Source organism: Astatotilapia calliptera, chromosome 13 (assembly GCF_964374335.1).
Source record: "Astatotilapia calliptera chromosome 13, fAstCal68.1, whole genome shotgun sequence".
Taxonomy (NCBI): domain Eukaryota; kingdom Metazoa; phylum Chordata; class Actinopteri; order Cichliformes; family Cichlidae; genus Astatotilapia; species Astatotilapia calliptera.
Window position 1 is genome coordinate 8,220,629 of NC_137434.1, and position 21,969 is coordinate 8,242,597.

Consider the following 21,969-nt stretch of genomic DNA (forward strand, 5'->3'; position numbering starts at 1 on the left):
CATTCAAAATCCAGCGAACACAGCTAGGTTTCAGACCAAACTTTTGTTTGACTGAATGGTTTAAAAGGAGATGAAAAGTCAGATAGATTCATATCATTCAAACTCCATCTGCTGGTGCACAATGCCATTTATCAGTCTGTCTGTCTCTTTTTGTGTTAGCTGATTTCTTTTATACTGCAATATACTACACATAAAATATGAAAATGTTTATTTGCATTTGTGTAAAATGTAAATGCAAACAGAACGCAACGATTTGCAAAGCTGTCAAACCCATATTTTATGCTCATCACATGTTTAAACAGAGACATTTTAATATTTCACAAAAAATATTATCTCATTTTAAATTTGATGGCAAAAACATGTCTCAAAAAAGCTGGGATTGGGACAACAAAATGCTGGAACGATTTTACATCATACAGTATCATCAAAAGAATCAGAGAATGTGGAGAAATCTTTGTGTTCATGGGACAATACTGGACAGCCTCTGGCCTTTGGGCCCTGAGGAAACACAGGCATTAAATACAGGCATTATTGTGTCATGGAAATCAGTGCATGGGGGCAGGAACACTTCCAGAAAATACTATCTGTGAACACAGTTCACCATTAATACAGGTTGTATCATACAAAGAAGAAGCCATATGTATGCATCTCTCATTCAAATCTCTTTAAAATGAAACTGAGCTTGTACTGAAAACAAACAATGCTATCTGATCTGCATTTTAAAATCGACTACTGATTGCACGAAACAGGGGACAGGCTGAGTCAAAAACAGGTTTTTGCATACTTTGAAAGTATGATAAACATACAGTAGATATTATTTCAGTGCATTGCCGGTGAAGGAGGAGGAGGCAGTTTAGTTAAACTTTTCCAAGAGTTTCCAATGCGTAAATATATGACAGAGCGGATGACAGGCAGGTTGTCACTCTTTGACATCTGTTGTTTTTAGGTGTCACTGGTGAGATCATCTTAACCTGCGTTAAGACTTACAGCTAATGATAGCTCTTATCACACACAAATCCGCCTATTTTACGCAGTTGTTTGCGTAACCGCACATTTATCTCATGACTGACATCATTCAGGCATAAGATAACCTGTTTGGTGAATATGCAGTCTATCCTGTACGGCTGGTTCTTCTATGGGAGTTTTCCTCTCCTGTCTTACGCATTGTGGTCTGATGTCTCGGAGAAGAAGGAACCTCTTTATTTCTCCTTAGGTTACGAATCAGAGCACAAACAGGGCAGACACAACAGAAGCAAACATGTTGTACTTGATCGGAGTAAGTGCAGACCTATTTATATATTATTTTAAGTCTTTTAGCTGTAAGTAAGTTCATTTTTCAAAGATTGTGTTTTCTAGTGGTGACTGTAACCTGTGTGATACTGACTGCTGTTCGTTTTGCCTTAAGATCATTGCTGGTCTTCTCTTTGTCATATATTGGTTTTCAACGGGACTCAAAGAGGTAAGCAGCTATTTATTTTTCTTTCTTTCTTTTTTAAATGTAGCTCACATCAAGTACGAAGCAAACAGAAACATTTATAGAGAGTGCATAGAGGTGGAACAAGGAAGCAAAGACTAACTCTGTGTAATGATTCTTATCATTTTCAGGGAAACAAGTCACAAAAGTCCCAGCTCCCAGAATCCTCTGCAAACAACAAGTTGGTAAGTGGCAATCAAAAGTTAAATGCTGAGCTTACTGAGAATAGTTTGGATAAAATATCTGACTTCAATTTCTTCAACAGAATGATCTGAGCGACGATGACTTGCATTTATTGGCAAAGATCCTTTCGGTTGGATTGGTGGATGCGGATCCAAACTACCTCCATCACCTAAAAGGCTACAGGGACTTGCGTGGTCCCTGATCTCCTTTGGAAAAAAGAAAGAAAAAGAAACAAGGAGCTCATCTGGAGCGACGGATGGATACAAAAACAGACTTTCATGGAGATCTTGAAGGATTTGTGATGTCATCAAATCAATGCTTATTTGGATTACAAGTTATTCTCACGTCACCCTGCAGATTTTTCATGATCACAGGATAAAACATGCAGTATGTTCAGTTTAAATGTTGCACTGAATATCTCAGAGGTGCACACAACTGCGTTATGTTAAATATGGATCCTGATTGCTTTATTGTTACCTTTGTAACCCACGGCTGTACTGCTTGTTGCAAGTAATCTGTCTCAATAGTGCTATTTAATATTTAGCTAAATGCTAAATTGGTGCTACAAGGCGTGCAAGTGGAGAAGAATACAGTCTTTATCGCAATCATTACCCAGTCATCAAATCAGAACAATGTGTAACGCATTAGGCAAGGGTGTGTTTTGTCCTGTGGTTTAAACTGTTTTTAGTAAGAGAAAGAATGGATTGTTTGCATAGCTTCACTTCAAAAAGAACCATGTGGCCATGTGGGAGAAAGGTTCAATTAATTTGTTTCTCTTGTCTTTTTGTTCATGTCCTTTTCTGGAGAGAGGAGACAAAAGAGAGAGTTAAGCAAAGAGACAGATTAGATTCTGTTGTTGTTATTTTTTTAAACCTTTCTTTTTTGGTATGATATGGCAAACGTAACTCCTCTTACCCCAGACCCGTCTGCTGAGCTCGTTCCCGAGCAGGTAGAGCAAGATCACCACAGACATGTTAAAAAAGAAGAAGCCCACCAGACCAGCAGCACTGAAGCGCCCAAGAAGAGGATACACCCAAATCCCGACTGACATGTACACCCATATAATCCTGCAGAACATGTTCAGAATATAAAATAAAAAAAGGAAGGAAAAAAAAGGTTTGGCTCATACAAACATTCACCCAGTGTGTTCACGCAGTTATTGTAACAGCAAAACAGCAGCAAAACTAAACATCTCATATGCAATGAACAGCATGCTTATGGTTTGTTCTGTACTCATGAGGAGTTATTGGCTGCATTACAACATGTGAGCCCGAGCTGTGGAGGTTGAAAAGAAGCTTTTACCCGCAAGCTGTATACACACTGGAGCAGCAAAAATAGATGCATTTAGACAGTGTTGTGCTTTCAGCCACATGAAGGTGAACTTCAATCAGTGTCAAATGAAAGATAAAAACTGAAGAAATGCTTTTTTTAAAGTGCTTGATTATGCTGTTAATGCTGAGTCAGCACTTACCAAGATAAGTAAGCCAAGCCCACGATTCCTAATGCCGTCAGTGCATGTTTAGTCTGTGGGTAGACGTGAGGCTGCATCAGCACCTCTCCAAGTAAGATGGGAAGGACAAATGTGTGCTAAAGAAAAAGCCAACAGCAACATGAGAAGTCCCGGCAGGCCAACCAAGAATTGCTTAAAAATGTTTTAAAAATACAAACGATGCTGAGTAATTTTTTATTATGCCGAAGAACATAAGTCAACAGACCATAGCGTGGTTCATCCACGGAGGGAAGAAGGTGTCGATGGTAGCTGGGTAGACTAATTCTCTATCATATGCAAAGATTGCCCAGAAAAGTAGAACAACAAACTAAAGAAAAGGCAGCAAAGGCAGAGTTAATGTGAAGCATAGTGTTTTGCTTTGGGGGTTTTTTTGCACTTGAAAGAATGTAGGATTTGCAAATGTGGGGTTCTCACTGTGCCCACTGGAAAGGCAAAGACAGAGAAGAGAAGGTCTTTAAACTTGCTCAGAGTACTCTCAGCCTTTTTCTCAGGTTGAAGATCATTCACTGCCGCCAGTCCAAAGAACGTCATTTGCAATAACTGAAACATTACAAGCAACATTGTTGTTTTTTCCCACTGTCCTTGTTGGGATCGCAGGGTCATTAATCCTTCACAACAATTACCCATAAACGATCAAGGTACTCACCAAATTCAAAAAAGTGAGGTACTTCCAAGGTCCTCCATAAACAAAGATTCCTGGTGGCAAATCCTCTCCATCCATATCAATTAGATTCTTAATAATAAACGCATACCAGCTGAATGCTGCAATGTGATACACTCTCCTAACAGTCATTCTCAGTGTAAACTTATATTCTTCTGTAATAAATAGTGAAAATAAATTAAAATGCAAGCAAAAAAAGCAACAACAAAACAAAACAAAAAGACTAAACTTCAAAGTTTTCCCTTCAGATGTGAGGCACTTGAAGCAGTGAAGGTTCTTTAAAGATTAGTGTAATTCAGCGCCGGCTTATCAAGACATTTGCAGGCAGCAGAGACAAAGAAACACAAGAGAACCACTGTTCAGTTTTTTACGAAACATATGGCGACTTCTTTCATAACCGCTTGTGGCTGGGAGGCAAATTTATGCACAGTGAGAGTGTAATCTGTTATATAGTGTTTTGCAAGAGAAATCCCAACGAGTTAGGAAGGTTACGTGAGTTCAGATACAGTACTGTGCAAAGGTTTTAGGCAGGTGAGGAAAAAATGCTGTAAACAAAGAATGCTATTTATTTTCCACCAATCAACAAAATGTAGTGAATGAACAAAAAAGAAATCTAAATCAAGTCAATATTTGGTGTGACCACCCTTTGCCTCAGAGCAGCATCCATTCTTCTAGGTACACTTGCACACAGATTTTGAAGGAACTCGGCTGGTAGGGTGCTCCAAACATCACAGATCTTCTGTGGATGTAGGCTTCCTCACATCCTTCTGTCTCTTCATGCAATACCAGACACACTTGATGATGTTGAGATCAGAGCTCTGTGGGAGCCATGCCGTCACTCCAGTACTTCTTGTTCTTCATGCTGAAAATAATTTTTAATGACTGGCTGTATGTTTGGGGTCATTGTCCTACTGCAGAAAACATTTGGGGCCAATAAACAATCATTTATATTTCTGAAAGCATTCTTTGTTTACAGCATTTTTTCACACCTGCCTAAAACTTGCAAAGTTCAGATAGGTAAATATCTTCTGACAAAGACTGGATCACAGAAGAGTTACTTCTTTATTATTGCTGGAAATCTAAATTCAGGAGCTCGACACATCTCTCGCGAGCTTATTAAAATAATAGTAAATGTGTGACGACAAAATAACCCGATAAATTCATAAGAAAGAAAATTTCAAAGAGCAAAAGTTTCACGTTAGAGAATAAACGTGTTAGGAAAAACAGGCAAAAATAAAATAAAGTTTTCTCCTAAACTTGTTCTCCCATTACTTTTTCCTGTGATCCTTAAGGTTTTCATAGATGTCATAAATGGCCTGAAGATGGTGCTGGTGTAAAGGCTGTGATCTGATTGTACTGCGCCAAAGCCAATATGCAGTATGTTGCAATCACTGTGTTAAAGCTACTAAATCTGTGTAGGTTTAGAAGAGAAATCTGTTATATAAAATATAATGTATGTGTTCTTTTTGGATATTTTAAATCAAATGGAGTTTTCAAGTTACACACGAACATGTTACATATGAAACATTATATACGTAAATATTTAAAAACCTCTTGCAATTAAGGATTTAAATAATTTATTATTTAATTCTGGTTTTATTTTTATTTTAGATGGCATGTTTAATTTTGTGGAAATAGTGTCATAGTACCTAAAATTTACTTTTAAAGCAGTACCTGAGTTTCTTTCTGTGCTATATCAAAGATGAATTTAATGAACTGCACCACAGACATGGGAGAAAAACAACAACAAAAACAAACAAGCCTCGATATATTTAAGAAGTTTTATTTACAAACAGCAAAAGGTGATGAAGACAGGTATGATACTGTAAATCTGTGAGAACTCACTGTCACTGCTCAGCTCTACATACTCAAACATACATATGTAAACTCTTCACAGCTTCAAGATCAGTTTCAACAGACACGTAGAACAAGTACTGATTTAAAAACTGCAGGGTAGAGAAAAGTTTAAAAGACAAATAAAAGGTTGGTTTCAGCAGATTATAAAATGCAACCCCATACTGTCGGATAGTTTTGGCTTTCCACGGGCAAAGTAAACACTTAAAAAAGCTTCATATGCTGGATTTTGGGGTTTGTTCCCCAAAATGTGTAAATGAAAAAGCGTTGAATGGTGTATATAAACAAGACCTTGAAGTAAACCTGATGCACCTTTGAATATTCATCATTAACCTTAATGACATCTGCTTTCAACAGCTGAAAACAAAAACGACACAGTGTTACACGTCGACGTCTGAGTCCATCGTGTGCATTTCCTTGTTTTCGGTTGCATGTTTAGGATGAAAAACTTTACAGTTTATTTATGCCAGCATGATCCACAGATCCACTTACTTCCAAATATATGTAATTATCATCTTTTTAAGATGAAGGTGAACCATTATAATACAAACTATAGTATATTACAGCTTTACAAAATCTGACCACTGCAGATTATCAGTTCTCTAACATCTCGTCATAAAACTAGCTGACGCTGCTGTCAGTGTTGTAAAAGATTACGGCAAGAAGGCCTCTTCACAGAAACTTGGTTTGACACATTGCACGTTACCCTGCAGTCAGTAAAAACATGTTCGATCCTGCACTCATGCTCTCAGTTCATACTGGGAGCAACTTGATGATTCAGCCACAGTAAGAAGCTCGTTGTTGAACACGTCGCACGTAATTGGGACAACGGCTTTGCAATAACTTGCATATTGTCTAAATTCACGCTTCAGTACACGTTCCCTGACTCTTCTGTGCATGATAAGCCTTGTTTTCCATACAACCCAGAAGAGAAATCCCATTTCCAACAAATATCTTTGCCAGCTTTTTATTTATTTAATTTCACTTCCTTCTACACATCCTGTATCCACCTTTTAATATCTCATCTTTCTTTGGATCCCATTTAAGTTGTCATCTGTGATAGTAGAGACAAAAAAAAAAATAGATTCACCACAAGGGCAATTAAATATATATTAATGCTTCTAATAGCAAACAATATTGGTAATACATTCATACCTCAAATCGACTGTAAACCTTCCTCTCCTTTCTCATATTCTGGATCCTCTCCAGCAGCTTTTCTCGCTCCTGAGGTGATTTTTGCCCTTTGTTTAGTTTATCAAGTCCTCGTTCTTTCTCCCTTTTAGCATTTTTGTCAGCTTTGTCTTCTTTCTCGTCATCGGTAACGGGAGACTCTTTGGTAGCCTCATTCCTGCTTTGGCTATTAGCGGAAATCTGCTCCAGGAGCAGCTTGGTATCGTCTCTGAGGTTGCTGCTCGAGAGCACGTTGGCTGTGGATGAGTGGTAGCGAGACTGGCTCGATTTGGGCTGCTTGGATGTGATCTCTGCTGATTCAGAAAAGTTACTTTGCTGTATTTGGTCATTCGTTTTCTCACTGCCGACAGACTCTTTGGCACTGCTTTCCTTTGTACCCTGGGTATGATCTGAGTTTCTCCCGCCTGTGTCCAGTTGCTCAGGCTCTGTTTTACTATTTTCAGCAGGCACAGGTGGCTCTGAGGTAGGCTCATTTGTGCTAGAGGGAGTTTTGGGGGCTTTATCCGATTCTGATGGAGTCTGGTTGGAAAGGGAATTTGTATCAGCGAGAGTGTGCAATGCAGACATGTTGGTTTCTGCTTTTTTAGCTTCAGGGGGCAAAACGAATTCAACTGACTCAGACAAAGGAGAGGAACGTGATCCTGTTTCAGCAGGGGTTGGTGCCTCAGCTCCTGTAAAGTTGAGGTCAGAGGGAGGGGTTGCTTGTATCTGTGCGTCTTGAGGAGCTGCAGTTGTTTCTGACTGCGAAGCATTAAGAGTAGAGTCTGTAATGACAGTGGAGCTTGCTTCTGATGGCAAATGCTTGGCTGGAGTGTCCGTGGGTGTGGGTACAGTAATAGTGGGCTCTTTTAGCTCAGGTACACATGGCTCAGGTGGAGAAGGGCTACTAGGTATGATATCACCTTTGACATGTGAAGATTCAGGAACCACAGAATCCTCTGCAACAGCCTTTTGAACTGAGCAAATTTCTGATTCAGAAACTTCTTTTTCTGTCTCAGTAACACCTTCCTCTGATTCAGAAACAGTCTTTGCAGTCTCAGAAATACCCTTTTCTGATTCTGGTTTTCCAGAAATTGCCTTTTCTGTTTCAGATACATCTATCTCTGATTCAAAAACAGCTCCCTCTGACTTTTCTCGTTCAGAAACTATGTTTTCTACTTGAGAAAGGCTCTTTTCTGACTCAGTAACACCTTCCTCTGATTCAGAAACAGTCTTTTCAGATTCAGAAATATCCTTTTCCGATTCGGGTTTTTCAGAAATGGCCTTTTCTGTTTCAGATACACCTATCTCTGATTCAGAAACATCTCTCTCTGACTTTTCTGGTTCAGAAACAATGTTTTCTGACCCAGAAACACGTCTTTCTACTTGAGAAAGGCGTGTTTGTGGTTCACAAATATCGTTTTCTGATTTTGATGTTTCAGAAATAGATTTTTGTGATTCAGAAACACCTTTCTCTGATTCTAAAGTACCCCTTTCTGGGTCTGATGTCTCAGAAATGGCCTTTTCTGTTTCAAAAACAGCTGTCTCTGATTCAGACGTGCCTATTTCCGATTCAGAGATATGTTTTTCTGGTTCAGAAATGCTCTTTTCAGAGTCAAAAATATCTTTTACTGATTCTTGTTTTTTAGAAATGGCATTTTCTGTTTCAGATAGAGCTCCCTCAGATTTTTCTGATTCAGAAACACACTTTTCTCCTTGAGAAAGGTTCTTTTCTGATTCAGAGATATCGTTTTCTGATTTTGATGTTTCAATAAGGTCTTTTTCTGATTCAGAAACACTTTTCTCTGATTCCAAAGTACCCTTTCCTGGGTCTGATGTCGCAGAAATGGCCTTTTCTGTTTCAGAAATAGCTGTTTCAAACACGACTTTCTCTAATTCAGATACACGTTTGTCTAATTCAGGCATGCCTATTTCTGTTTCAGAGGCATCTTTTTCTGGTTCAGAAACCTGTATTTCTGATTCAGTCATGCTCTTCTCAGCTACAGAAGGATCTTTTTCGCTTTTACAATTGGCTTTCTCTGATTCAGAAATATCTTTTTCTGACCTTTCTGTGGAAGTTGTAGCACCAGAAACGCTTGTGGTGGACTGTAACGAGGATGAGCTTGACTCAGCACCACTAACAAACACCTCAGGAGAAACACCAGATTCCATATGTTCAGAGTCAGTTGCTGAAGGAGTCTGGGATGACGGCAACTTGGAAGAGGAATCTAGAGGAGTTTGGTTACTTGTATCTTTAGATTTAGAATCTTCTGCTAACCCTTTTGGCGAGGAGCTCATAGAGTCATGTGCCTCTGTTTTATCATCATTTGAAGCTAATATGCCAGAAGCAGGGTGTGAACTGGAATCTTCTGAAAGTCTGTTCTCTTCAGTGGTAGAAAGAGAAGGCGTACTGGACGATAAAGAAACTGGACTTTTCTGTGAACCATAATCTAGCAGATTATTCTCAGAGGAGGATCTCAGCATTGATGGGTCAGAGGCGTCAACTGTTGATGTTACTGCAGGAGGGGAGATGCTGGTTACTAAATGAGTCAATTCAGGATTTTGGGTGTGAGAAGCCAACGCAGAAAGTCCTTCATCAGAATTGGCACAGACTGATTTAGACTCCTTTGAGGTAGAATCCGGGCTTGGGGTTTCCTTTTTATCAGTACTTTGTGTAAGTGAAGAAACATTAGTGGGAGCAGGATTTGTGGGTGGATGACTGGGGCTGCTCTCGTCATCAGCAGGATCTGACAGCATGGGTTCTTGTGGTGATTTGTTCAGAGGTAACTCTGAGGAAGCAGGAAGAAGATCTGTTGACTGACTGTTGTCCAGTTTTGTTGTGCCTAAATCTTCTGCTACTTTATTTTGTTCTTTAGAGCTCTGGGAGGTATTGGAGTGATTTTCGATCTGACTGTCCTGCTGGTTAATGTTTTCACTGGATTCAAAAGACACACTAGCTAACTGACTGTCTGCAGTAGCACTCTTTTCCCCCTCAGTTTTGGAAGCCCTGTCTTCTGAGGATTCTCTTGGTTCAGGTCCCTCCTTTTTGACACCACTGTTGACTTTTAGTTCAGTTTCTGGTTTCACCGGGTCTTTTCCTTTGCCCTTTGCAGCTTTTGTGGCTGCTTCAGCTTTGCGTTTTGCTGCCAGCTCTTTGAAAAACATTAATCTTACATCAGGATCATTCATATCTGCATATGGTAGAAGGGTGGCTAAAGGTTTAGGTGGTTGTACCGGCTGATTGGTTTTGGGTAGCTCAGCTTCAGAAAGCTTGGATCGAGGCATGGATGGCGAAAGATTAGGCTGCTCTACATGGGGTACTTTTGCTGACTCTGTTTCCTCACGCTTTTCTGAAACGTCTTTTGAATCTTCTTGCTTTGATGAATTTTTATCATCTCCTTTAGTGCTTTCCTTGTCTGGTTTTGTTTCTGTGGATGTCTTTAGGTACCGAGTCCATTCGTAAGGTTCTCTAGCAGCAGTTCTCCTTTGTCCCAGAACTTGAGAAACAAAGGGTAGTTTTATCTTTTCAGATTCAGTTTTGTCACTGTCTTCAGTGTCTCCGTCCTTTTGCTCAGGAGGGGTAGTTTGACTATCCTGAGGAGCTGGCTGATCCAGAGAGCTGAATATCAGAGAGGACCTTAACCTGGAGCACCTGTTCATTCCACTAGCATTTAGTTTCCTTCGGAAAGAATCGGACCGCAGAAGCACAGAAGTCTTTGGCTCATTTTGTTCTCCCTCCTCTGTCCTCTTTTCCTCCTTGTTTGTGGTTTGTGACTCTGATGGTGTTGTTTTGGTTTCTTCTGCCACTGCAGGAGGTTCATCGGGCAATACCTTAGGCTGTTCTCTGGCTGTTGTTTTGGCATAATTTGGTATCTGACTCACCCTGGATATAACAGGAACTTTGAACTCTCTGACATTTGGGATTTTAGGAAGTGACAAATCAACCCCTGGTGCTGTTTTCTGCATGGTGTTACGGGGCTCTTCAAAAGGATCTGGGGCCTGAGGTGGTTCCACTGGCAGGCCTTCATCTCCTGAATTATCATATGCACTAAGGTATGAGTTAATCCTCCAGTTTCTCAGCCCCTTTTTAACCATGGGATCCTTGCGGTCACTGTTAGACTCCTGAAGAAACTGCCTCTGATCAGCGTGGCTGGAGGGCGTGGGAGAGGTTTGGCACGTATATGGATGGCCTAAACTTAGTCTTCTAGGTTGAGACGAACTAAAATCTGCTGCAGGAAGCATTTTCTCTGAGCTCTGATCATAGTCTTTGGTAGATGACAAGTAGTTAAAAACAGGGTCAAAATCAGGTGGTTGCATCTCTTGTGGTAAAGCAGATTCAGAGTATTGATCTCTTGAAAGATAGCCTTGGCTCCAGAACTTGTCATAGCTGTAATTTGCTTCTGGTCCTGGTGCTGGTCCTAGATAAGGCTGCTGGCCCCTGTAAAAATGCCTCCCCTGGGACTCAGGTTCTGGCATTCCCTGAGTTTGCAGGAATGGATAAGGATATCTTCCTTGAACACCTTCAGCAAAGCCAGGATGTTTAAAGGGTCGATTTTCCATCGGTGGAATCCTGGCACATCCCTGATCAAATGATGGGTCCACGTGTGGTTGTTGGGAAGGAAACCTATTGTACAAATCTGCGGGTCCACGCAGGGGTTCCTTAGTGTTAAAGGGCACCCTTCTCCAATCGTCATCCATTCGTTCATCACAGGACTGTCTGGCCCATTCATCTGGTTGACTAGAATCAGCTGCTGGCAGAGTTCTCATAGGCTCCCTGTACAGTGATAGCCTGTCACTGGCGTATTCCCTCTTTTGTAATGGATTCATGTCTTCCACTGGAGGAACCAAATCTTCAACAATCAGCGGCTGGGAATGAGCATACAGGATCCGAAACTCTTCATCAAAGGTAGTCACGAGCTGTCCGAAGAACAGGTGCGCCATGCAGCGGTGTAGTTTCTCAAAAGACCACATGAAGCTGGACATGACATAAGATAAGTGCAATTTAATACAAGAATCGTTAAAACGTTCAATAAACTGTTGCAAACACAACACATTTATTAGGAAACAATCCTGGTGTAGTAGGATTCTGCAGTAGTTTTAAACAGCCTCACCTGTAATTTCCACTCAGCACAGCCCTGCAGTCAGTCAACAAGAAGCGATCCATCATCTGACCTTTGAAGGATTTGCCTGAGCGACACTTGTACGAGCTGCCAGACACTGTTCTCACTCGTAAAAACTGCAAGGCACAAGGAATCACCTTAAGATTTATAAAACCTAAAAATGTATGAAGCACATCTAGCAATGTTTTCAATTGCATAAATCCAAGATAGGTGGCAGCATTGCATTAGCACTGCGTCTTCTGAGATAACGTCACAGAAAAGGAGAAAAAGATTGTATACGTAGTTCACTTTTGCAGTACTATACTGGTCATGTGATTTTTTTTAAACATCACTAAATGAGTCAGTCTCCATTTACTCAACATATCAGGCTCAGCTGTATTAATACTGGCATTTTATTTATATTACACAATAGCATAAAATGCAGTTCTAAGAACTTTCCTGTGCCAGTGGAGACTTGAGAGAGTCATCTTTTACCAATTGCTTAGCTTTTGTTGGACAATATAGCTTACTGTGAAAAGACCACTGGGAGATAAAGCTGGTGATATTCAAAATTTTGTAATACTGTCAACAAATCCCATGAAAAGACAAAACAACTATGGGTCATCTCTCAGTGCTTTCCAAACACCCCCACCCCTCCTCAGTGGCCTGTAGTGCCAAATCCATTCATTCCAAATGAAGACAAAACAGCCTTCAAAACGCATAATAAAAATAGATTTCAACCATTTAATCAGTTTAAGCAGACATAAACAGCAAATTTGTTAAGGACTACTTTGAGCCACAGATCGTGCATATTGTATATGAAGTAAAAGGCCAGACATAAAGTATAAATGGGAGTGGAAATTAAACATGTAAGAAGACAAAATGCATTGCAAAGAATACTCAATCACCTGAATGCTCTGCAGGTTTACTCTGCAGTTGGATACCATGCTCACAAAGTGATGTGCATTCAGCTCGTCTAGAAGGATGTAGACAGCAACGTTTCTCGTGGCAGCGTTAAGGACATCCGCAAAAATGTCAACATCGGTAAACATATCCATCGCTATGGCAATGACCTGAGGAAATGAAAGAAAACAAAGCGACCAAAGCGAAAACAAAAGTGCCATGAGCATGACAGTCGAAAAAAGAACAATGGTGATTAATGTGAAGGAAACCGCAGGCCAACCTGTTGAGCGTTTTTGATGAGTCGCCGGGCCTGCTCCTTGATACTTGGCATGTCTGGCTCAGGGGGGTTGACCAGAGTGGTAACCTCTGTGGGCACACTGAAGAGTTGCAAGTGGGGCCACCCGAGGTCCAAATCTGGGACGTCCTGGTCGCTGTGAATCGGCCAGTAAGTGTCTGAGGATCCATCTCCCCCGCTTTCCAGAAAAAGCTGTTCAGAGTGTCCGATCAGCTGGGGACCCTGAACGAAGCCCATAATGTGCTGAATCTCAGGTGTGGACAGAAAGTCCACCACATCCGCCTTTTTGAGGAACTCATAGTACCCCTCCAAATCCCCCTCAACCAGAGCGTCAATGGCCAAGCGGTACTCTTCCCGGTAGTGAGGAGGGAGGTAGTTGGGGTCCAGGGGGTTATCCCCAGCAGAGGAACACTGAGAGCGACGCGCCATACTGTGGTCTTAGGAGAGGACAAAGGGCAAAAAGATACGCAACTTGTAAATGTTTTTGAACCAAATTTGGGTTCAGCTGTAATCAGATACACTCACACAACCCACAGATGTCTAATTCGCTGCTTCTTGTTGTCATGCGAGATAGAATAAAATCTAAAGATAACAACATGTACTATTTGACAAAAAAAACCACCCTGACATGATAAAGACTCTAACAAATCAAAAGTAACAGAAGCATTTATTCTACTGTTTGTGTGGCATATTTACACTGTCTGGGTCCATAGTTACAACAGTGGTGGAGTTCACTTTCTTAAAAATCAACTAGCTGCACCCAAGTTGAGATACCACTCTATCAATACACCGTGACAAACCCAGCTCAACAACCCAAAAAATAAAAATAAATAGACGCCAGTGGATACTTCTCAGAGATATTGCAGCATCTGCTACAATTTCATTGGACCGGTGAAAGCACAATGAGGGAAATGGAATCTAACCACAGGATAGATGGTTAGGGTGTGGCCCCTCCCTCTGGCCAAACACCCTCGACTCCATTTGAACTTTCATGTAAAGCCAGAAATCTCATATAAACGAGAAAAGAAACACCAGGAGTAAAGAGTAAAGCTCAAAGCCCTGGAGCAGACGTTAAAGGACAACAAGCTCTAAGTAAATAAGTTAAAGATAAAATAGCTTTGTGTTGCCGCTACGCAAGTGAGTCTGTCATTTACGGACAAAACTTTTCCCCCCACCGAGTTAGAAAAGTTAACCGGAGCTGGGTCAGTCTGTAGTCTCATGTTGGATCCAGCTAGCCCAAACACCGCAGGGGCTAACAGCACAGAGCCATACAGCCCCCACAGTTACCGTCTGCTGAGCCTACCTCATTGGTGTACCCGTCAAGCTCTCCGTCGGTTAAACTTCACAGCAGTCATCTTGCTTTCTTCACCGTGTTGTTGTTCACAGCTGTACCGAGCTTCCAAGTCCAGGTGTGACCTGCCGAAAGTTTACTCTTACACTGCCTTTTCCCCTGTCACCCAGCTAAACCAGTTTGCTGTCATGCTTGAGACATGTTGGCGAGAATGTCTGAGACGCATCGACCGGAGGAAAAAAGTAGTGTCGACAGACCTCGCCCCGCCTCACCGGCTGCAGCAGCTCCGCAGTTTGTTCACTTCTGCTCAGCTCTCAGTGTCCGTGGCTGTCCTGAGCCAGCTGAACTCTGCCCAGATGTTATCATCCCACTCCTGACACTCACTCGCTACTACTGCTGTAAACTGGAGCCGAACTTTGTGGCTAGTTTTAGCCCTATCAGGTAATGCGTTGCTAGTTCATAAAAACCCTGCGTTGATCGCTCATATTTCTCTCCCGCCCCCACCTAACACTGTTCTGAATCATTAGTTATTATCAGTTAATACGTTTTGTGTGATCGTGCTGGCAGATATTGTTACCCGGTTATAAAGGCCAAGGATAAACCCACTGTAAATTAATTATCAACAGGTCATAGCAGGGTGTTCCACCAGGGAGTAGGGGCATACGGACACATTAATACAGACATAGTAGTTTGAGACGGCTGTTGTTACCAGGGACGGAGCGAAGGGCATGGCTCGGTACCCCCCCCCCCCCCCAAAAAAAAAAAACAAAACAACAAAACAAAACAACAAAACAAAACAAAAACCCAAACAATCAAACAAACAGGAAGAAAGGCAAAAATGACATAAAGGGTGGATGAGGAGATTTAGTTCCTTCTATAAAATGTTTAATAACATTACACGTAATAAAAGCTATTAGCTTTAATTGTAGGTACACTCATGTACCCACGCACACTCTGGAAGGAAATCGCACTGACATGGCGACAAGTGAAAAAATAAATTTTTTTTGAATCAATTCAAGCGACTTCAAACAAATAGAGGTGAAAAAAAATGCAGGCTGGGCAAAGCGAGTGGTATCTGGGATAAACTCAACATTCAGGCGAGTGACTGTAGCTACCTGAGGAGTGAAGAACATACTGTAGTTGACTGAGATATGACCTGGTAGTAAATAGAGGGCCATCTAAGCAACTGGAGCCTGGAAGTGACCATTTCAACACGATGTGCTAGATGTACTGGTGTACTGCCTATCATTCCCTAAAGCTCCATCCACGCTGCAAGCAATTTGCTTTGAAGTCAAGGGCTGGTTCCTTGCATACATTCCAGGCTCTGGTCTAAGGCCTTCTAAGGCAATATATCAGTTAACAGTATCCAGCGATAAAAGTTTATTTCAGGTCCCGCCCACTTTGCATAGCAGTTAGTTAGTTAGTTGCTTGTAGTCACGGAATGTCATTCACCTTCTATGGCATCTGGTTGCCACATCACTGTGATTTGCCTCAAGGATGGGTCCTGTACTTTGCAAACTGCAATCAAACAATGTATAAATAACATTGTAACCAGACTGCATTTTGTTAACTATGTTACTTTGCAGTTAAAGCTTGTGCTTCAGAGTAGCCTCTGACTTGTTCCATGGCAGCCATGTAGGCAGAAAGGTCTGTGTACATTGAAATCATTATAAGTCAGTGAATTTTCAATCAGTTTTCGGGTGCTTTTCTTTGACATTTGTTTCTTTCTGATTGAATTTTCAGATTTCACATGTTGTACCGCTGTCCTGACCTTTGGATTCATAAGTCAATAATATCTGTTACTGCTGATATTCTGTTTAGTTTTGTATAATTTGACATACTTTACCATTTTCTCCTAGTTTTCCTGGCTTTTTGACAGCCACCCTTCGACTGAGACTTTATCTGATGAGGCTTTGGTCAATAGTAGATAGATCAACTAAAGGGTGAGATGGATCTCTCGGGAATCAAAATATAAAGAAATGATTGGACACTTTGCAAAGTACTGTAGAAATAAAATGAGAAGAACATGCCATCAGTGACATTGGTTTAGTCCTTTTTTGGCAAATGAATAACACTTAAGGAAATGTTTGTGGTTTAGGTTTAGGATTAATGCTTACTTATTTAATTGACCAGTTTTTAATGTTTTCTTTCATTCACAAAACATCGGGGTGGCCATTAAGGGTCCATGTCTTACTTTTTCTCATGGTGCACTAGCTGATAAAGCCATCTCTGCTTATAAATATGTTAAAAATGGAAACTAATGGGACTTCAGATTCAGCTGTACCTAATTATAGGCCTCTTCATTAAAAAAAATCATAGTTAATCATATTTACTTTGATGATATACGCTGAATAAAAATAAACAACTACCGGTAATTTTAAAGCTGTTAAGAGGTTGAGACGCTGCAAAGGAATAAATGGTAAATGGCCTGCATTTGTATAGCGCTTTTCTAGTCCCTAAGGACCCCAAAGCGCTTCACACTACATTCAGTCATTCACCCATTCACACACACATTGGCGATGGCAAGCTACATTGTAGCCACAGCTGCCCTGGGGCGCACTGACAGAGGCGAGGCTGCCGGACACTGGCGCCACCGGGCCCTCTGACCACCACCAGTAGGCAAACACGGGGTTAGTATCTTGCCCAAGGATATTTGGCATGCAGCCAGGAGGCAGCCTGGGATCGAACCACCGACCTTCTGATTAGTGGCTGACCTGCTCTGCCACCTGAGCTACAGTCACCCACCCAAAAACTAATTAATACAGGAATGAAACCTATCCTCTCTGAACAATGTAAACAGTCACTGGAATTCCATTCAAGCCTGGATTCTGTAGAAAAGACTTCCTAATAGGTTAACCTCAAACTTCTTACTATGATGAGCATATTAACAAACAATAGAAACACTGGGCGAGGATGATCATTACAAAGAGTGCCGCCCTACCAGCCCTTGTTGAAGGTGTAGCCTCAAGTGTGCAAAAAAAAAGGCTACACCTTCAACATGATCCCATCATTCATTCTTTTTTTCTGCTTTTCATGCTTCATTAACGATTTCTTTTGTGGCATTCACTATAAACTGAAATGATATTATCCTTTCTTTGTTGTTTACTAAGGGTTCTCATGTGGAAATGTAGCCTAAAAGTTGGAGGAAGGACATCTGGGTTTCCAAGACAGGATTTTGCAACCCGTGTTTTGTTAAACCTTGAAAGGAGAGAGATAGAGAGGCTAAAATTCAGTGATTTTTCTTTAAGGGCAGCTCCAACCTCATACCTAAAATAGCCATGTCAGCGTGAACGCTGATGTAACCAATCCAAAGGAAGTGAGACAACATAGCAGCTCAAGTAAAGACTTGAAGACAATCCTTCATTGTTCGCTTCAGGCACCACCCAAGGCACACAGAGGAGCAGTTGGAATAGAGACATAAAAAGTCATGTTCTCTTGGTTCATAGATAGTTGCTACACTACATACCATTGGGTAGCATTCACAGTGGCAGTCCTTTAACCCATGTAGCTCTCAATAAAAATACACAACCCATGTCTTGCCTTTTGGTTTTGTGACTGACAGCAGTGATTATGAAACATGAACTCGGACACACAGTGACTCAGAGCTGAGGTCCTCCCCCTTCCTAAAACACCACCAAGAATGTGTGAATCAAACTCAGTGTGAACTGTTATGATTTATGTGATACCACAACTTCAGCTCAAATGTACAACTGTTATTGTCAAAAGGGGACAAAGAAGGCATATCACTGGAGGAAGAATATCCTGCACCGCAGATCTGATTACCGCGTCCTTGCAGAGACCTCGTAGACTAAGTAAGGTTCGTTTAAAGTGTTGAGTGATACAGTTCACACTCATTCTGCATGATGCACACACTTTGATAACACTGCTAAACAAACAGAGGAGTGCAAGTCGTGAACAGCACCACCTTCCCGGACTCCCACACTCTTGGACTGTGCCCCACCAGTACACACTCTGTAATGAAGAATATAAACCTTGGATTTAATTGGCAACCTGCACAGATTCAACAGCTGCCAACCTTAGAGAATTCAGCACCAAACAAAACCGAGGAGGTCCCATGAAGAGCTGGAAAGTACATGGCACGTAGTTTGTAGGCCATACCTTTTTAATGACATTGAATGACATCTGAACATCTTCACAAGGTGTTCACCGTATAAATGGGGAGAGCTCTGTATCACTTCAAAAGGCTTCATATTCTCATAAATGCTTCAAATGGAAAAGCTTAACTTCAATTGTTGGGTGGGGCCACAGTGCTGTTTGCAGGTCTTTTTTAATGTGGGTATGTACAATATAAGCCTTAACCGACCATGCTTTTTAGTTAGGCTTGCAACATGACTCCAGAAATGACAATAATGGTTGGTTGTTCTAGACCAGGGATGTCAAACATAAGGCCCGGAGGCCAGAATTTGCAGAGCAAAGACACCGATCCAACCAACTAGACAGTTTTGGAAAATCCGAACTGTATTTTCATGAGTCCGATTGCTTTTCATCCATCCTGATTTCTTAAATTTACTACAACATAATTTATTTATCCAGTAAAACTGATAAAATGGAGATGTATTATTGAAATTGCACTTTTTCTTATATTAAGATCTATCGAATTAAATGTGCACTTAAACTTCTTTACATGGTCAGAAAGAAGAGGTTAACTGGTCTGGCTTGCTTAATATCAAAGCGGTCTGCATGTGGCCTGAACCATAAAAGGAAAGTTTCTATCTATAAATCTATCTATAAATCTATTCTATCTATTTGAACCCTAGAGTCTGACATTTTGATTGTGTCATTATGGTTTTTTAAGCCATCATATCATAAAAAGGAGGGCTTAATGTAAACGATAGCTACCTTCATTAGCAAGATACCCCCAGAGATCTGTGTCTGTGCTAACATATAAAACAAATCATGCTAGAATTTCACTACCAAAAAAACTGAGCATACTTCTTTGATTGTCTGCCAGTACAGTTGACTAACACTGGCCATATTGTTTGCCATAATTGTATTAAAAAATTCTCCGGAAGACTCCAACACCACAGACACAATGGGTTAGCAGAGGTGAGGCCTAGCATACAGCTAACAACTATTCCTTCCTGTTGGCATCTATCTGTTACTGAAATAAGCTACACCCTTAATCCTGCATAATTTTAAGGATAATACATTTAAAAAAGAGTGACTTATATACAAATTCACTCCATTCACAGTTGTCATGAAAAGGGAAATAAGCTATGGACATCTTTGTTTTGTTTTTGTTTTTTAACTAGGCTGTAAAAATGGTTTGCTTTGTATTTTAGCATGACGAGTTTGTGGGGATGGAAGCCAGCCTGAAGGTGCTAAACAATGGCCGTGCTTTGCTCCGATTCTTGTTTGACATCAATTCACACTGTAATATTTAAACATCTGTGGTTTCGACAACATTTTTTTATGTACGTTCATGTACAGAAATGACTCTTGTTGATATCCTGACCTTGTATTCTATTGCCACACTCAAAAAAATGTGAAGACATGTAAATTTTCAATATTATTTGTTACATAAGAACAGTGTGAAACATGAAGTGTAATTGAATCTGGTCAAATTTAATTTACTTGAGTGGTATAAATTTAGTTTATACTAATCACATTCATTTAATCACCTGATTGTGGCACTGCCATACATGACAAAAAGAATAACATGCAAAACTGAGACATCCACATTTCATCTATTTTTTATTTACTCTGTATTTAGTGATAACTCCAGTAGTGACACGTAATGTTGATTATATTTAAAATTCAACCACAGAAATGGTTAAACACAAAATGATTTGATTGAGTTTTTGGCTGAAGTTCCTCTCTTTTACCTCTATGTAGGAAGCCATGTGTTCATCTGTTGTTTATAACATGTCCTGAGGCTATTGTGCTGATAAGGAGAGCATGTAGGAAGAGGAAGATTGACACTAGAGAAAAAAATGGAGTGTGAGAAAACAAAGAGAAAAGGAAGAGCAGCAGCTGCTGAATCCATTTCTGGGCGCATACTGTCACGGAGGGACACAGGAAGTCTTAGTGGTTCTCAAAGAGGTGAGATCATGCTTGGCTAAAGAGATGATGAAAGTTAATGAAAGTCTGCAGACAATGGGCTGAGCACATTTCCAAACGTGTTAACGTTGCTTTGCTTAATTCATCCATATCCAGATGAGATTCAGCCTATGAAATTCTTGAATATGATAAAATTAGATGGCCACTCTTATCTGGGTGGATTCTGGATCTGTGCCATGTTGGACAAACCTTGTCATTTGAGCAAAGACTAGCTCCTCTATCTTTGTCACTTGTTGAGAGGATGGCAAATTCCGCAGATTATTGCATTCCCACATCAAGAGTACAATAATGTACTCTTTCAACCCCCTGTCACCAGTTTTTATCTCCATTAAGCCAGAGATTACCAACTTGCTGGTGACAAAAGGTGTAGATATAAACACACAGATGTAACAAAACAGCAGGCTTGTGTCAGTGCAGAATGTCTAGAGAGCGACTTGAAGGTGTGAAATGGATCCACGTTGTTTGGCGTACGTGGAGGCCGTGTTAGGCCAGTGCTGAGCTCATTTCCCAGGGTGCTCAGCAGCAGGTGTGCATCTCATTTGCCTGTCATTTCACCTGTTGACAGTGTTTGTGTTTTTAGAGTATTTTCTCTGTGTGTGTCTGCAGCTTGCAACAAGAGAAAAGTTTATTTAAGTCTACCTTTTGAATCCACTTTGGACACGCTTTGGCTTACAAAGCTGCGTGTGTGTGCATGTCCCGTGTGCAACTACACTAACATGCGTGCTTGCTTGTGCCTGTCTTTACGTGTGGCAGGTCGCCACAGGAGTGGCAGAGCTGTAATCAGCACTTTACACTATGTCGCACTAGAGGAAATGTTCTGAGAAAAATAGGAGCAATTACTGACTGGAGTAATGCACAACCAGCTCTGACCTCATCCAGGACTTGAGATTACATTGAGACAGGACACAGACTTACTGCAGGGAGGGTAGCTCTCCACAATGATGTTATACATGCTGTCTGCCAGTGGAAAAGATAAAAAAACAAACAAACAAAAAAAAAAACAGGGAGCAGCTATAATGCCTTACATCTTGCTTACATTTACTCTTTTTTCTTACATGCCTGCGTTATTTCCAGCACTATTGTATTGCATCCTGTGGTACATCCTGCTGCTGAAATACTGCATACTGGGATGTCCTGCACTGAGTCAGGGACACTGAATAGACATCAAGTCCCCACGGTACATCTCAGACTCAAGCACACAGCTATAGCTTTTCCTTTGGCATAAAGTGATCGATGTTACCGCAGTCCTTCAAGGTTTAGCTGCAGAAAGAGCCTAGAAAGCACAGAATAAGCAAATCACAAGTAAGACAAACATTAGAGTCACATTTCTGCCAAGATGACTTCCTTTCATACTTCCAGTGACCTCTTAGGTTGTTCCATTTTCTTTTGTGGCCTTTGTTTGCATACGCCTGCAATTAGTTGTTTGATGGCACTGAAGTCGAGTTGGC

General features: G+C 40.9%; 2 protein-coding genes and 1 long non-coding RNA gene across 3 annotated transcripts; 1 reads left to right on the forward strand and 2 right to left on the reverse strand.

Moving 5' to 3' along the window:
- Positions 1–1,083: 1,083 nt before the first annotated feature.
- LOC145419695 (uncharacterized) lies at positions 1,084–2,772 on the forward strand. The gene is made up of 4 exons (XR_013901016.1): positions 1,084–1,276; positions 1,406–1,459; positions 1,606–1,659; positions 1,740–2,772. It is a non-coding gene; the product is annotated as an uncharacterized LOC145419695 (long non-coding RNA).
- On the reverse strand, positions 2,424–4,070 carry LOC113035086 (androgen-dependent TFPI-regulating protein). Its single transcript, XM_026190372.2, has 5 exons — positions 3,814–4,070; positions 3,582–3,707; positions 3,373–3,474; positions 3,129–3,244; positions 2,424–2,724 (listed from the first exon to the last, which is right to left on the reverse strand). Exons 1-5 carry the CDS (start codon positions 3,958–3,960, stop codon positions 2,517–2,519), a joined length of 699 nt encoding a protein of 232 aa, XP_026046157.2. The 5' UTR covers positions 3,961–4,070; the 3' UTR covers positions 2,424–2,516.
- A 1,525-nt stretch (positions 4,071–5,595) lies between these two features.
- fam83ha (family with sequence similarity 83 member Ha) lies at positions 5,596–14,790 on the reverse strand. The gene is made up of 6 exons (XM_026190277.2): positions 14,453–14,790; positions 13,135–13,586; positions 12,860–13,024; positions 11,964–12,088; positions 6,838–11,827; positions 5,596–6,736 (listed from the first exon to the last, which is right to left on the reverse strand). The coding sequence occupies exons 2-6, from the start codon at positions 13,576–13,578 to the stop codon at positions 6,725–6,727; spliced, it is 5,736 nt and encodes a 1,911-aa protein (XP_026046062.2). The 5' UTR covers positions 13,579–13,586; positions 14,453–14,790; the 3' UTR covers positions 5,596–6,724.
- Between the last annotated feature and the right edge of the window lie 7,179 nt (positions 14,791–21,969).

Bases quoted from the DNA above. Each gene is read 5' to 3' on its own strand.
- LOC113035086 (XM_026190372.2), bottom strand. From the start codon at position 3,960: ATGACTGTTAGGAGAGTGTATCACATTGCAGCATTCAGCTGGTATGCG. The intron at 3,475-3,581 runs GTGAGAACCCCA...CCTTTTCTTTAG, and splicing joins TTGCCTTTCCAGTGGGCACA to TTTGTTGTTCTACTTTTCTG. The intron at 3,245-3,372 runs GTCTGTTGACTT...CTTTTTCTTTAG, and splicing joins CGTGGATGAACCACGCTATG to CACACATTTGTCCTTCCCAT.
- fam83ha (XM_026190277.2), bottom strand. From the start codon at position 13,578: ATGGCGCGTCGCTCTCAGTGTTCCTCTGCTGGGGATAACCCCCTGGAC. The intron at 13,025-13,134 runs GTTGGCCTGCGG...TCATTTCCTCAG, and splicing joins TCATCAAAAACGCTCAACAG to GTCATTGCCATAGCGATGGA. The intron at 11,828-11,963 runs GTGAGGCTGTTT...TGTCATGTCCAG, and splicing joins GTGCTGAGTGGAAATTACAG to CTTCATGTGGTCTTTTGAGA.